This window comes from Micromys minutus (genome assembly GCF_963924665.1).
Source record: "Micromys minutus genome assembly, chromosome: 5".
Lineage (NCBI taxonomy): Eukaryota > Metazoa > Chordata > Mammalia > Rodentia > Muridae > Micromys > Micromys minutus.
In genome coordinates, this window is record NC_137974.1 from 21932010 (window position 1) to 21948190 (window position 16181).

General features: G+C 34.3%; 1 protein-coding gene across 1 annotated transcript in view; it reads right to left on the bottom strand.

Moving 5' to 3' along the window:
• Positions 1–16181, bottom strand: part of KLHL1 (kelch like family member 1) — a gene marked incomplete at both ends in the record, with an annotated part of 384888 nt that overhangs the window by 250011 nt on the left and 118696 nt on the right. The window contains one exon of the mRNA XM_080917315.1: positions 5576–5758. Within this exon, the coding sequence (XP_080773441.1) occupies positions 5576–5758 (183 nt within the window). The remainder of the gene's footprint in view (positions 1–5575; positions 5759–16181) is intronic.

Consider the following 16181-nt stretch of genomic DNA (forward strand, 5'->3'; position numbering starts at 1 on the left):
TCCCATCATTCTGCTACAAAAAGAAACATACTCATTACCTATGAGAAAAGGTATATTAAAAGGTTTTCCAAGCAAAGGGAGCAAAGAAACAAGCTGGAATAGCCATTCTAATATCAACTAACACATACTTTCAACCAAAAGTACTAAGAAGAGACAGGAAAAGACGTGTCATACTTATTAAAGAAAAAAATATATCAAGATGATATGTCAATTGTAAACATCAATGGCCCAAATAGTAGAGTAGTCACATTTGTAAAAGAAACATTACTAAAGCTTAATTGAACATCAAATCCCACACATGGAGGGTGAGAGGATTCAACACCTCACTCTCAGCAACTGACAGTCTTCCATACAAACCTAAACAAAAAATTAATGGAAACTAACATTTATTATGAATCAAATTAATATAAACTCTGTATCTTGAGAGTATTTGCCAGAGACTTACTAATACTGGTTAAGAAGCTTACAGTTAAGCCTCACACTGAGCTAGGGGAAACCAATGGAGGAGTTAGAAAAAGGACTGAATGAGCTGAAGGGGTTAGCAACCTCATAGGAAGAACAAAGAATTTGATTTTTGAAAAAGAAGTCAAAATCATACAATGGAAAAAAAAAATCTTCAACTAATTTTGCTGGTCTAGCTGGATGCCTATATGTCGAACAATGCAAATAGAACTATATTTTTCATTCTGTACAAAACTCAATTTCAAGTGGATCCAAGACCTCACCATAAAAGTGGATATACTAAATCTCATAGACAGTGGGAAATGTTCTTGAATGGGAGACTTTGTTATTTTTTTTAACAGAACACCAATGGCCTAGGCTCTAAGATTCATAGTTGATTCATTGTACCTCATGAAACTGTAAAATGCTTCTGTAAGGTAAAAGACACTGACAATAATACAAAACTGCAGCCTATGGATTAGAAAAGGATCTTTGCCAACCCTGCATCTGACTGAGGGTAATATCAAAAATTTGTAATGAACTCAAGAAGTTAAACTCTAATAACACAAATAACTGGATTTAAAAGTGGGTCACAACCAATCTGGAAATCAGTATGACAGTTTTTTTAGAAAAATGGAATTAGTTCTGCCTCAAGACAAATCTATACCTCTCTTGTGCGTGTACCAAAAATATGGTCCAGAATCCCACAAGACACGTGCTCAATCATGTTCATAGCTACTTTATTCATAGTAGCATGAATCTGTAAACAGCTTGTAGTTTCCTCAACTGAAGAATTGATAAAGAAGATGTAGTACATCTACCTAATGGAATAATATTCATCTATTAAAAACAAAAACATCATGAAATTTGCAGGCAAATGAATTGAACTTGAGAATGTCATGCTGAGTAATGTAACAAAAGGACATGCATGGTATAAATTCACTTACAAGTGGATATTAGCTTTAAAATACAGGATACCCATGCTATACTCCACAGACACAATTATTGAAAATGAATGAAAATCTACAACTGGAGGGCATGCGGACATATAGGGAATTTCTAGAACTTGGCAGAGACCTTAGATAATGGAGATACAAAAGAATCAATGGGAAGACATTAGCTTTCATTCACAGCATTAATGATCTGAAATCTCAAGAGGCCACCTCCTGTAGATAGATATGAACCCTGGGGGGAACTACAGGGAACCCAACCCAGAAACAAAACTTTTGACCCAAAATTTATCCTGTAGAAAAGATAAAGGGACCAGGAATGGAATGGAAACTGAGGAAATGGTCAACCAATGACTGGTCCAAATTGAGACCCATCCCATGGTCAAACACTCATCATTGAAACTTTTAAAGATACTGTGATATGCTTATAGACAAGAGTCTAGCCTAGCTTTCCTCTGAGAGGCTCTACCCAGCAGCTGACTCAAAAAGATGCAGAGACCAAACAGTGAATGCTGTCCTGGTACTTTTATGTAAGAGTTGGGGGAAGTATTTTAGACTCTGAAGAAAATAGGAACTCCAGAAAAAGACTTAGAGAAAGTAGGGGGGTGGTAAAATAGTTATTGTAGAGGTTAGCAGGGGAACAGTGAATGTAAAGTGAATAAAATAAATTAAATCTCCTTACATTTACGATCTACCTATCTGTCATCTATCTACCTACATATCTATCATTCATTCATTTATTTATCTGTGTGAGAGTGTTTGTATGTGTCTCTGTGAGTATAGAGTATATTTATATGTGTTATAAATATAAGCTACTTAGTTTGATTAATTGTTCTTTAAATATATTATTAGTCTTTCAGAACTTTCCACTTAAAGAAAATAAGACTAATAATAGATTATATACAACCAAAACAGTAACATCTTAGATATAGTTTAGTAATTGGGACCATAAAGTTAGAAACTTTCAAACACTGTAAAGATCATCGTTATGGGATGCTTTGTAAACCTTGAAGGCAAGTTCCTGTTGCTGAAGATACTGCATACTTCAGTCACAATAATAAGAATAATCTATCTAATATGTCTCTGGAAATCTGCTCCCTGAGTGCTACTTTCATAGTATTAGGATACAGAAATTGTGCTACATATACACAATGGAGTACTACTCAGGTATCAAAAACAATGACTTCATGAAATTCCTAGGCAAATAGATGGTATGTGAAGCTATCATCCTGAGTGCTGTAACCCAGTCACAAAAGAACACTCATTATTTGTTCTCACTGATAAGCAGATACTAGCCCAAAAATCTCAGAATACCCAAGAAACAATTCACAGATATTATGATCAAAGAGAAGGAAGGCCAGAAAGTGGAATCCTCAGTCCTTAAAAGGAAGATCAAAACATTTATGGGAAGAAATAAAAGGAGAAATAGAGGAGCAAAGATTGGAGAAAAGATCATCCAGAGACTACCTTACCTGGGGATACACCCCATATGTGCCCAATAAACCCAAGCACTATTGCTGATGCCAAGTAGTGCTTACTGGCAAGAACCTGATATGGATGCCTCCTCAGAGGCTCTGCCAGAGACATAATGATACAGAGAAGGATGCTTGCAGCTAACCATCAGACTGAACATGGGGACCCCAATGAAGGATTTAGAGAAAGGACTGAAGGAGCCGAAAGAGTATGCAACCCCTTGGGAAAAACAAAATTATCAACTAACCAAACCACCCACAACTCTCAGGGACTAAAACACCAACCAATGAGTTTGCATGAAAAGACCCATGGCTCCAGGTGCATATGCAGCAGAGGATGGCATTTTTTGACATCAATGGGAGCAGAGGCCTTTGGTCCAGTGAAGGCTTGTTTTCCCAGTGTAGGGGCACAGGAATGCCAAGGTGCTGAAGTGGGAGAGAGTGGTTGGGAGAGGGAGCACTTTCATGGAGGCAATGTGAGGGGGAGAGAGGATGGGATTGTGGAAAAGGAATAACATCTGAAATGCAAATTCAGAGAATTTCCAATAAAATTTTTTAGGAAAAAATATATATAAAATATTTGAGACATCACGTGTTTTAAAACAAATATATAAATCACTAATGAATTTATGATCCAACTGAAGTAAGCTTAGTTATATTGAATAAGAATAAATTAAATTATGATGAATATAATTATAATGGTTATACATTAATTATGTATAGATAATGTGCAAGTATATATTATATACATAATACTGATTAAATTTATATATATAGGAGGATTATTGAAACATTTTAACACAGGAAAATTATCCATTTACTAGTTCAATGTAATCAAGGAAATCTAAATGTAGGAGGCTTCATTCTCTTGCTATGTACGTGGAATTATGTTTAGTTTCCCCATTGATATTAAGATTCAGTTATGTATTATTTGCTGGTAATATATGCATATTAAAAATATAGTTTCTGCATACAATAAATTTTATAATATAACATACATATTAGTGGTAACATACAAATTAGTTTAGTATAATGAATAAACTTTTATGATGAGAAATATACTATGTATATTCAATTATTGTAATTTTAAATTATTTAATTAATTTTTAATTATCTTACTTTAAATTTTATTTAATTATTTTAATTTTAAATGTAAACTTACAGTAAATTTATCTTGACAGTATAATATCATATATAGTTCATGTAAGTAGAAGTATTACTCTGAATTATGCAAATAATGTATGGAGATAATTTTTAAATATATTTGAATGTAAGATAACTTTTGTGCTATAAGCTAATGTGACATAGATGTAAGTATAAAATATCAATGTTAATCTCCACATTAAACTAACAATTTATTTCCAGGATAACCTGCATTGTTTAAATAAATGATAGAATAAAATATCTAATTATAGATATTAGGCATATACTTTTTGTTATTTTTTAATTGAAGAACTTTATATTAAAAAAACAAAGATAAATGTACAAATTTTAAGCATTTTTGAATAAAAGTATATGAATACATTTTTGTCATTGCTTGCTTTTTTTTAAGGTTTGATAGTGTACATTAAGATCTTACTAGTTACAATAAGCATAAACTACATGTAAAACAGGATAGCCTCTTTAGTATCAGTAGAAGTCAGTTGAAAATAATTAACATTGAACAGAGTTATTTAATGGTGCAATATTCTGAAAATATCTACAGATTCTAAGACACTGGTAAATTTTCCATTCTCATATTTACACTTAGTAATACACCTTAAAGTAAGTTAACACACAACAGGTATTTTCCTCTGTGCTTAAACTCTTTGTGTAATGTAGCTTTAAGGAAATGATGGATCAACCAACATTGCTTACCTTAGAATCTCATGTAATCAGCATTTACAACATAAGCCAATATATATATATATATATATATATATATATATATGTATAGCTGTAATCTTACTTTATTTATTCTCTCATGCCCTTAACAAGATAATAAATGTGTATAATTTTTTTGCTGAAAACATTGAATATAGAGATTGACAGAACATTCTAGAATCTACCATTATAATTGATACAAAATTTATGAATACTGCTTGATAAACAATGATGTTTAATACTTGGGTCAGGTGGAATAAGTTGGAGACAGTGACTTAATCCTTATAAAGCTCTGTAAAGATTTCTATAATGTATTCCATTCCATCCCCATGGAACACATTTTATGCTGTGTAGTAAGAGCAAAACTTTTTGGGCCTGGCAGATATACAGTCACATGGTAGACACACAAAGGAGGAGACAAAGACACAGGGGCTGAAAGATTCATAAGACAAGCTGGTTTTTTGTTTGTTTGTTCAGTTAGGCACAGATGATTCAGGCTAATGCAATGGTGAAAGGATAGACAACTCTGTTATGTCATATCAATATGACATTGATAAATTTTGGTAACTCAGAGTTAATCACTAAAGCATTAAAGTCATTAACATTACAAAGTATTAAAGGAGTTATTAAAGAAGTTATAAGTATGACTTAGATTTATTTTATTAGTAGTTAAATAAATATGATGTGTTAATTTCCCCTGAATGTAAAGTAACAGAGCAACAATCACCCAAGATGTTTTAGAAATTATTGTTTCTTCTTATTATAGTGCTAGAAAATTCTGCAGACTGAAAGCTAGTCTATTTGTTTTACAAATATGGATGAACAATTGCAATATAGACACTCCCGTACCTGTGAGCAGGTATCTTTCGATTCCCAACGATCAGGATGACATCACAGAGCTGCTGTTGCTTCAAATAATTCTCCATCTTTCTAAATGATTGCTCAGCATGGTGAACAGCTTGATAGAATTCTTCAGAGCTACTGGGATCCAAATCACTTTGAGGTGTCAGTGAATGATTAGTCGTTGTCAACCTGTAAATTACACACACAGCAGAAAGATGATGTTGAAAAATATATCAGTAATGGTCCTGAAATTTATGTCTAGTTTTACAATTTAGGAAGCATTTTTTTCTTACAGAAATTATCAAGAAGAACAAATAAATCAAATTTTGTATATATTCACATCCCATTCTCATGGAGTCCTTCCTGTATCGTGAAGAGAACGGACCCCTTGGGTAATCTACTATTCTGGTTCATCAAGTCTCTGCCACATTAGACATATCCTCTGTCACAGGTCAATCTAAACAGTTCTTTGGGGGAATGGATACAAAGTCAATTTATAGCTTTAGAGAGAGCCTCTGTTTCACTTGGGGTTCACACATAGAGACTGAGCTGCATGTCAGCTATACATGTGCCAGAGACCTCATACCAGAGTCTGTATATTCTTTGGTTCATGGTTCAGAGCTGCCATGCATACAGATTAGTTAACTCTGTTGAACCTTTATTAGTAATAGCCATAAACTGGGAACAACCCAGATGTCACTCAACCAAAGAATCAATAAGAAATTGTGATTTGTTTATACAGTGGAATGTTATTTAGCTATCACAAACAAGGACATTATGAATTTTACATAAAAATAGGTGAGACTAGAAAAATATCATCCTGGGTGAGGTAACCTAGTCCCAAAAGACATATATACTTTATACTCACTGATTGGGAGATATTAGCCAAAATGCACAGAATACCCATGATGCACTCCATAGACCCAAAAATGTTAAAGAAAAAGGAAGTCCCAAGTGTGGATACTTGAATCCCACTTAGTAGATGGAAAAAAAATAGTCATAGGAAGCAGAGAGATTAAAGGAAGTGGGTGAGAGAGGGGAGAACAAAGGAAATAAGAGGGCAAGATCAGGTATGGGAAGAGACAGGAGAGATGTTCACATGTCTAGGAGAATGAATGCTAATATGCCATTGTCAGAGATAGGAGGTGTGGGCAATTACTAGGAAATCCCACCAATCTGGAAATAAGGAAGCTACAAGAAGTCAATCTGGGTGACCTTAACCAGGTTGCCTAACAGTTCACACATGGGACCTGAAGTTGCCCCCTTCTGTAGCCAGGCAGGAACTCCAGTAGGGATAATGACACTAACCCACCTACAGAACTTTTGCCCAAAAATTTGTCCTGTCTAAAAGAAATGTAGGGATAAACATAGAGATGGGACTGAAGGACTGGCCAACAAATTACTGGCCCAACTTAAAAACCATTTAAAGGGCAAGTGCCTATCTCTAATATTAATGATACTCAGTTGTGCTTAGAGACAGTAGACTGGAGTAGATAAGAAAATCCACCTAGCAGCTGACTAAAATAAATGCAAATACCCACAGTTAAACATTGGGCAGAAGTCAAAGACACTTATGGAAGAATTGAAGGAAGGATTAAAGTCTCTAAAATTGATTGAAACAAAACTGTTAAAAAAAGTCAGTTTAATAAAATATCATTTGTTATGGGAAACAGGACATAATAAATTAGAGAAAAAGTATTTTCTTGTCTTAAAAGGTGACTTACAATTTATTTTGTAGCAGAGTATCAAGTTAGTAAACCCAAAGAAATCACAGAAATACTATATTCACTGCATATTTATAAAATTTATTGATATTGAATATTAAAATGTATTTAAATTTTTGCTTATATACCAAACAAAATGATATCCCTTCATAATAATAAGAACTCTTGTCATTCTATTGGACACTATAAATACATACATGTACTAGCTGGTTTTGTGTCAACTTGACACAGGCTGGAGAAAGGAGCCCCAGTTGAGTAAATGCCTTCATAATATCCAGCTGTAAGTCATTTTATCAACCAGTGATCAAGGAGGGGAGGGCCCAGACTACTGTTGATGTTGCCATCTCTGGGATGGTAGACCTGGGTTCTATAAGTAAACAGGCTGAGCAACCCAGGGAAAGCAAGCCAGTAATTAACATCTCTCCATAGCCTCTGAACCAACTCCAGCTTCCTGACCTGCTTGAGTCCCAGTTCTGAATTCTTTTGTTGATAAACAGCAATGTGGAAGTGTGAGCTGCATAAAACCTTTTCTCCCCAACTTGCTTATTGGTCCTGATATTTGAGCATGAAGAGAAACCATGACTAAGAGATTACATTAAGAGAAATATCAAAGTTTACAAAGGTAACTGCAGTAATTTTTTTCTCATATAAAGACTCTAATTAAAATCAAAAACCTCATACAATATGAAAGTAAAATAACAGTGATCTGAGGCTAGGCACATAAAAGAGTAGAAAGTGATGGAAAAAATATGCCAGTAAACATAAAATAAATATGAAACATGTAAGAGAGAAAGAGAGGACTAAATTTTCTGGCTACTTTCCACATAGAATACCTATTGCCAATATATCAAATTATCAGAAGATTTCTTCTTAAAGAATTTATAAATGTTTGACAGAAGCAATATGCTCATTCCCCCTGTTTTCTCAATCCATTTGTTCTGCATATGAAAATGTTACAGTATGCCTCATAAACGTGTGTGAAAATGCTTCAGGGAAATTAATTTTATATTGTATTTTAAGTTCTTTAATCAATACAAACACACTATTTCAAAACTGTTTTAATAATAAATACAATACAAAACTACAAGAGAGTAAAGTTTTAGATGTTGTTGAAAAACAGAGATTATTCTGCCCAAGTTTGTTAACAAGAACAAAATTCATTAGAATGTTCCAATAGATTAGCTGTAGACCACAGACCTGCATACAGTAACAAAGCTCTGGAATAAAACATAAGTAATGGATGTGAAATGTATTCATTAAATGATCATTTTGAGTTACTTCATGAGCACCCTTTAGTTTTAGAAAGCCCACTGTTTCTTTATAAGCAAATATGATAACATTAAAACTTTTCCCTATTGAGATTAAGAATAAAAATACATTCCTTATACATGCAACTTGATTGTAGGCCCTTTAGCATGCAACATGAAACAAAGTAGAGTTGGTTTTTTTAGATAAAGTGAACCATTCATATCAACTAAAAAAAATGTTCATGTGTACCAAGAAGATCCAAAAGAATCCACCGAATATCTAACATACATGAGGCTATAGTAGTATTATGAGTAGTCTGCTACCAACACCATTCAATTGCACAGTAGATCTTCAGAGATTTTTCATGTCTCACTTTGAATATTTGAAAGGAGTAGAAGTTCTGCTATGCCATAGGCTTGCCTTTCAAAATTTGGCCCCAGAGTAGCCTCATGATTCAGGACATGTTTTGAAAATAACGTGCGCACATAGGTAGCACAGCAATGAACTTCCACACATAAACACATTTGTAGATATTCACAAACATACTGCAAGGACTCATGTCTAAAATTAAAGATATTTACTATAACCCTAAGGAAAGACTCCAGCTTTGTTTGAAACAGACCTGGTAAAATGGATCCAACTGTAACCTTTTATTCAAACTCAACTGCAAGTTTAATGAAAGCATTAGTGTGAAAGTTTTATGCTTGGTGAAGGTTTTATATGTTTGTGAACAGTATGGAGAAACAACTCACTATGTTTTATCAAGTATCCCAAGTAATGGTGAATGAATTATTAAATAAATTAGGTAATAGGTGCTTAAATCTTAGTGAGATTTTTGAATTATCAAAAATATAGGCTGAGACATCAATTGCATATTTTAGGTCAACCTGTACAAAATCAAGCTTGCTGCATTCTAGGCAAGATCTTAAGATTCTAATCCAAACTATTGTCCTAATGACCGATGGCTTGACAGAGTAAAAAAAAATAGATCATGCTTTTATTTTTGTTGTTTGTTTTTTAAAGGATGTGAGCACTAGTAAGCGCTACAATGGATAGTTCCAAAGCATGATACTTAAGAACAGTAAAAGGGGAAACATTGTGAACAATTTATTAAATATAAAACAAGAGTAGGAAGGACATTTTCCACCTGGAACAGCAGAGATCCAGGGAACCAAGCCTGACAAGACTGCACTGTGAGTAACCAGGGCACAGAGAGAGCTGAGCCTAGCACATGGTAGGTGTGACCCTACAGTTGGTCCAGGGGAGCTGGAACTCTGCCTTAGGGACTCGCTATCAACCTGGAAGGCCCTCACTTGCAGAAAAAATGCTCACACCATTTGCCACCTGGAACAGCAGAGATCCAGGGAGGCAGGCCTGGTGAGACTGGTCATGATTGGCCAGGATGCATAGAGTTCTAGGCCGAGCACACGGAAAGTGCATGCCCCCATTGGTTCAGGGGAGCAGGAACCCTGCAATAGGGACTTGTTATCCACCAGGAAAGCCATTGCATGTGGATCAAACACTCAGGCCACTTGCCACCAGCAACAGTGGTGATCCAGGGACACAGGTCTGCTGTGAGTAGTCAGGGCACAGAGAGAGCTAGGCCTAGCATGCAGTAGGTGTAGCCCTCCAGTTGGTCCAGGGGAGCAGGAACTCTGCCTAAGGGACACTGTGTCTGCCTGGAAGGCCCTTGGATGGGGACCAAACCCTCAAGCCATTTGTGACCTAAAACAGCAGAGATCCAGGGACACAGGCCAGGTACATGGGAGAGACGGGAACCAATCACTGACAAAAAGACCACTTATAATCATAGAAAACAAGATGGGAAGAGGAAAGTTAAAGAACTTACAAAATGGAAACTGAGAAACCTGGCAACATTAGAACCCAGCAATCGAATCACAGCAAGCAGCAGAATGCCACACACAGAGATGAAAGCTAAAAAATCCTGGAGAGACATCATGCAGACCCTAAGAGAGCACAAGTGTCAGCCCAGACTGCTTTACCCAGCAAAACTGTCAATCACCATAGATGGAGAGACCAAGATAATACAGGACAAAATTAAATTTAAACAATGTCTGACCACAAACCCAGCACTACAACGAATGATAGGTGGAATACCCAATACCAGGAGGGTAACTACATCCTACTAAAAACAAGAAAATAACTAAACCAAAAAAAAAAAAAAAAAAAAAAAAAGGAAGAAGAAGAAAAAAGACACACAGGCAAAATTCTACCTCTAAAAGCAAAAATAGCAGGAAAGAGCAACCACTAATACTTAATGTCTGTTAACATAAATGGACTCAATTCCCCAATAAAAAGACATTGGCTATGAGACAGGATACATAAACAGGATCCAGAATTTTACTGCATAAAGGAAACCCATCTCACTGACAAAGACAGATACCATCTCAGAGTAAAAGTTTGGGAAAAAAAATTCCAGTAAACGGCTCCAAGAAACAAGCTAGACTGGACATTCAAATATCGAATAAAGTAGATATTTCAACCAAAAGTTATCAAAAAAATAAGGAAGGACACTTTTTACTCATTACAAGGAAAATTTATCAGGAGGAGCTCTCAATACTTATGTATGATCTAAATACAAAAGCACCCATATTCATAAATAAAAAACCCTACTTAAGCTCAAAAAAAAAATACATTGCACACCAAATAATAATAGTGAGAGACCTCACCATTCTACTCTCAACAATGTACAGATAATGGAAAGAGAAACTGAACAAGAACAGAGTGAAACTAGCAGAGGTTATGAACCAATTGGAATTGATAGATATCTACAGAACATTTCATCCAAAAACAAAAGAATACACCTAGTTCTCAGCATCTCATGGCACCTTCTCCAAAATTGACCCTATAATCAGTCATAAAACAAGCCTCAATAGATATAAGAAGATTGAAATACTCCCATGCATCCTCTCAGATCACCATGGTCTAACCTGGTCTTTAACAACAACAAAGACAACAAAAAGCCCACATACACGTGGAAACTCAACTATGCTCTGTTAAATGATAGCAGGGTCAAAGAAGAAATAAAGAAAGAAAATAAGGATTTTCTAAAATTTAATGAAAATGAAACCACAATATACCCAAACCTATGGGATACAATGAAAGCAGTACTGAGAAAAAAACTCATAGCTCTGGGTGCTTCCAAAAAGAAACTGGAGAGATCATACGCTAGCAACTTGACAGCACAGTCAAAAGCTCTAGAACAAAAGGAAGAAGATACACACAAGAATAGTAGATAACAGGATATAATGAAACTTAGGGCAGAAATAGACCAATAGAAACAAAAAGAACCATCCAAAGAGTCAACAAATCCAAGAGCTGGTTCTTTGAAAAAATTAACAAGATTGATAAACCCTTAGCCAGACTTACTAGAGGGCAAAGAGAGAGTATCCAAATTAACAAAATCAGAAAGGAAACTGGAGACATAACAAATGAAACTAAGAAAATTCAAGAAATCATCAGATCCTAATAAAAAACCCTGTACTCAAGAAAGGTGGAAAATCTGGAGGAAACAGATGTATTCCTAGAAAGATATCACATACTAACATTAAACCATGACCAAGTAAACCATCTAAATAATTCCATAACACCTAAAGAAATAGAAGCAGTCATAAAAATCCTCCCAACCAAATAAAATCCAGTTCCAGATGGGTTAAGTGCAGAATTCTATCAGATATTTATTGACGACATAACACTACATAACTCATTTTTGTGGCCACAGTAACCCTCATTCATAATCCACACAATGAAACTACAAAGAAAGAGAACTTCAGAACAATCTCCGTTATGAATATTGATGCAAAAATACTCAACAAAATCCTTGCAAACAGAATTCAAGAACACATCAAAATGATCATTCACCATGATCAAGTAAGCTTCTTCCCTGGGATGCAGGGATGGTTTAATATACAGAAATCCATCAACTTAATCAACCATATAAACAAACTCAAAGAAAAAAACCACATGGTCATCTCATTAGATGTTGATATAGCATTTCACAAAATTCAACACCCTTTCATGTTAAAAGTCTTGGAAAAAATGGGAATCTAAGGTTCATACCTAAACATAATAAAAGCAATATTCAACAAACAAATAGCCAACATTAAAGTTAATGGTGAGAAACTTGAAATAATCCCACTAAAATCAGGGACTAGACAATGCTGCCCACTCTCCTCCTACCTATTCAACCTAATACTAGAAGTCCTGGTTGGAACAATTAGACAACAAAAGGAAATACAAATTAGAAAGGAAGGAGTAAAAATATCACTGTTTATAGATGACATGATAGTGTACATTAGGGACCCCAAAATTCCACCAGAGAACTTCTACAGCTGATGAACAAGTTCAGCAAAGTACGTGGATATAAAATTAACTCAAACAAATCAGTAGGCTTTCTCTACTCAAAGGACAAATAGGCAGACAAGAAATAAGGGAAAAAATACCCTTCACAATAGTCACAAACAATATGAAATACCTTGGTGTGACTCTATCTAATCAAGTGCAGGACCTATATGACAATAACTTCAAAATTATGAAGAAGGAAATCGAGGAAGATCTCAGAAATGGAAAGATCTCCCATGCTCATGGATTGGAAGGATCAACATTGTAAAAATGACCATCTTACCAAAAGCAATCTACAGATTCAATGCAATACCCATCAAAATTCCAACCTAATTATTCATAGAGTTGGAAAGAGCAATGTACAATTTCATCTGGAATAACAAAAAAAAAAAAAAAATAGAGTAAGAAAATCCATCCTCAACAGCAAGAAAACATCTGTGGGAATCACCATCCCTGACCTCAAGCTATATTACACGTCAATTGTATTAACAACTGCATGGGACTGTTATAGAGATAGGCACATGGATCAATGGAATAGAATAGAAGATCCAGGAATGAACCCTCATATACACGGTCACTTGATTTTTGACATAGAAGCTGTAATATTCAATGGAATAAGGACAGCCTATTTAACAAATGTTGTTGGTTCAACTGGTACTCAGTATGCAGAAGAATGAGAGTAGATACTTTTGTATGTCTTTGTACAAAGCTCACGTGCAAGTGCATCAAAGATGTCCACATTAAGCCAGGTACACTAAAACTATTAGAAGAGAAAGTAGGAAAAACCTTAGAACACATAGTCACAGGAGAAAGTTTCCTGAACAGTACAACAATGACTTGTTCTCTAAGGTCAAAGATTGACAAATGGAACTTAATTATGTTGCAAAGTTTCTGTAAAGATAAGGAAATTGTCAAAAAAACTAAATAGCAGCTAACTGATTGGGAAAAGATCTTTACCAACCCCATATCTGATAGAGGCCTAATATCCGAGATATGCAAAGAACTCAAGAAATCTGGACACCAGATAATCAAACAATGCTATTAAATAATGGGGTACAGAGCTAAACAAAAAGTTCTCAATTGAGGAATATCGAATGGCTGAGAAGCATCTAAGGAAGTGCTGGACATCCTTTAGTGCTCAGGGAAATGCAAATCAAAACAACCTTTAGGTTCCACTTCACACCAACCAGATGGATAAGATCAAAAATTCAGATGACATCAGATGCTGGAGAGGATGTGGAGATAGAAGAACACTTCACTGTTGGTGGGGTTGTAAACTGGTACAACCACTCTGGAAAACAGCCTGGTGTTTCCTCAGAAAATTGGACATAGTACTACCTGATGATTTAACTATTCCACTTCTGGGCATATATCTCAGAGATGCTCCAACATACAACAAAGACATATCCACCACAATATTCAAAGGAGCCCTATTTATAATAGCCAGAAGCTGAAACGAACCCAGATGCCCTTAATTAGATGAATAGATACAATCATTGTAGTATATTTGCATAATGAATTCTATCAGAAACAATGAATTTATGAAATTCCTAAGAAAATGGATGCATCTAGAGAATATCATCCTGAGTGAAGTAACCCAGTCATAAAGAACAGACATAATATGCAGTCACTGATAATTGGATACTAACCCCAGAAAGTTCTGAACACCCTCAGAAACAACTCACCTACTATATGAAGATCAAGAAACTCAAAAAAAACAAAGGTCAAAAAATATATAAATAAAAGCTTCAGTAATGTTTAGGAGGAAATTATGAATAGCACCCTCTCAGATTGTGGTACACCTGGACCTCAAATCACTAATAATCCAAGAGCTAGGATAATAGCCTTGTGGCAAATTTTGATATTGACACACCGTAATGCTTAATCTATACCCAATGAGAAATCTGTTTCCATGTTACGTTCTGTTCTACATGTACTTCATGCATTTGGTAACTCGTTCCATTTCTATGCATGCTATCATACCTCTAAAATAATTAATTTCTGACAAAATTATTTATATAATGTTATACCAAAATATCTTTAAAAATCTGTAAATGTATCCCTATTTTTATTTTTTAGTAAAGCAGTAAGGAATAAAAAAGAAGTAAGATCATCTATCTCAGTGATATGTAAACTGGCTTTCACCTTTAATAAGTATTAGTTATATTTATACACCCTCAAAAAAAAAAAAAAAACTCAAGAGTATGATAATGCTGTGTCATGTTGAAATAGTTGGAGGAAAATAGTGGGCTGTTGCTGCTCAGCGTTCTTTGTATACATGTATGCAGTTTTCCATATTAAGAAAATTTAAAACAATAAAAATAAGGAGGGAAGAAAAGCTGAGTGTCAAGACATTTTTCCAGTGTTAATTTTTGCTGAGACTTTTATTTTCTAAAAAATTTCACATTTTTCACATTTTGAAATAAGTCATTTTCTTCAAGGTCTTTTGATCTGTCAGATAAATGGTTGTGTTGGTTCAATATGATTTTCGCTTGTATGATTCTCATAAATCATTTCCTAATCTCAAACTTGGGTAGGATTAATGCACATCAACCTTTGATCCAGGGTGAGATTTAAAAATGGGTTTTCTACACCAGAACACCTTTTTTTTTTTTTTTTTTTTTTTTTTTTTTTTTTTTTTTTTACAAAATGAGGTTCATTGTTTTGTTTTCTTCCATCTAAAACTCAAAGTTTACAGTGTGGTAAGTAAAACTTTAAAACTTTTGAAAATACAAATTATACCTTTAAACAATTTTCTTTAAGTGTTAAATAAAAATGGTTGCTGTGACCAATTTTTCATATTATACTCTAGTATTTCAACTTTAAATCTTTAAGACCTTTATAATAAAATAACACATTAAAATTTCTTTAATAGAATGAATGAATATTTTTATTTTATCTTTATTATAGCTAAGGAATGGCATTAGAATATATAACAAATTCAATTTTTCAAAATGAAATTATAAAATTGTTTCAAATTTAAGTTACAAGAAAATAATCGTAAACCTAGCATACTTTAAAATTAAAACACTTCATGGTATAATTGATAATATATCTTGAGCCATTAATGCTATAAACATAATCTGCTTTATTTAACATATATTTGACCTGAAAGAGCTATTTAATTCATTAATGTGTGCTACTGACTCTTGACTAAACCTAAAATGACTAATAATGCACCTTTGAAAATTTTTCATCTGTAATGATTACTGTTGTGTGTATGTGTGTGTGTGTGTGTGATAGAGAGAGAGAGAGAGAGAGAGAGAGAGAGAGAGAGA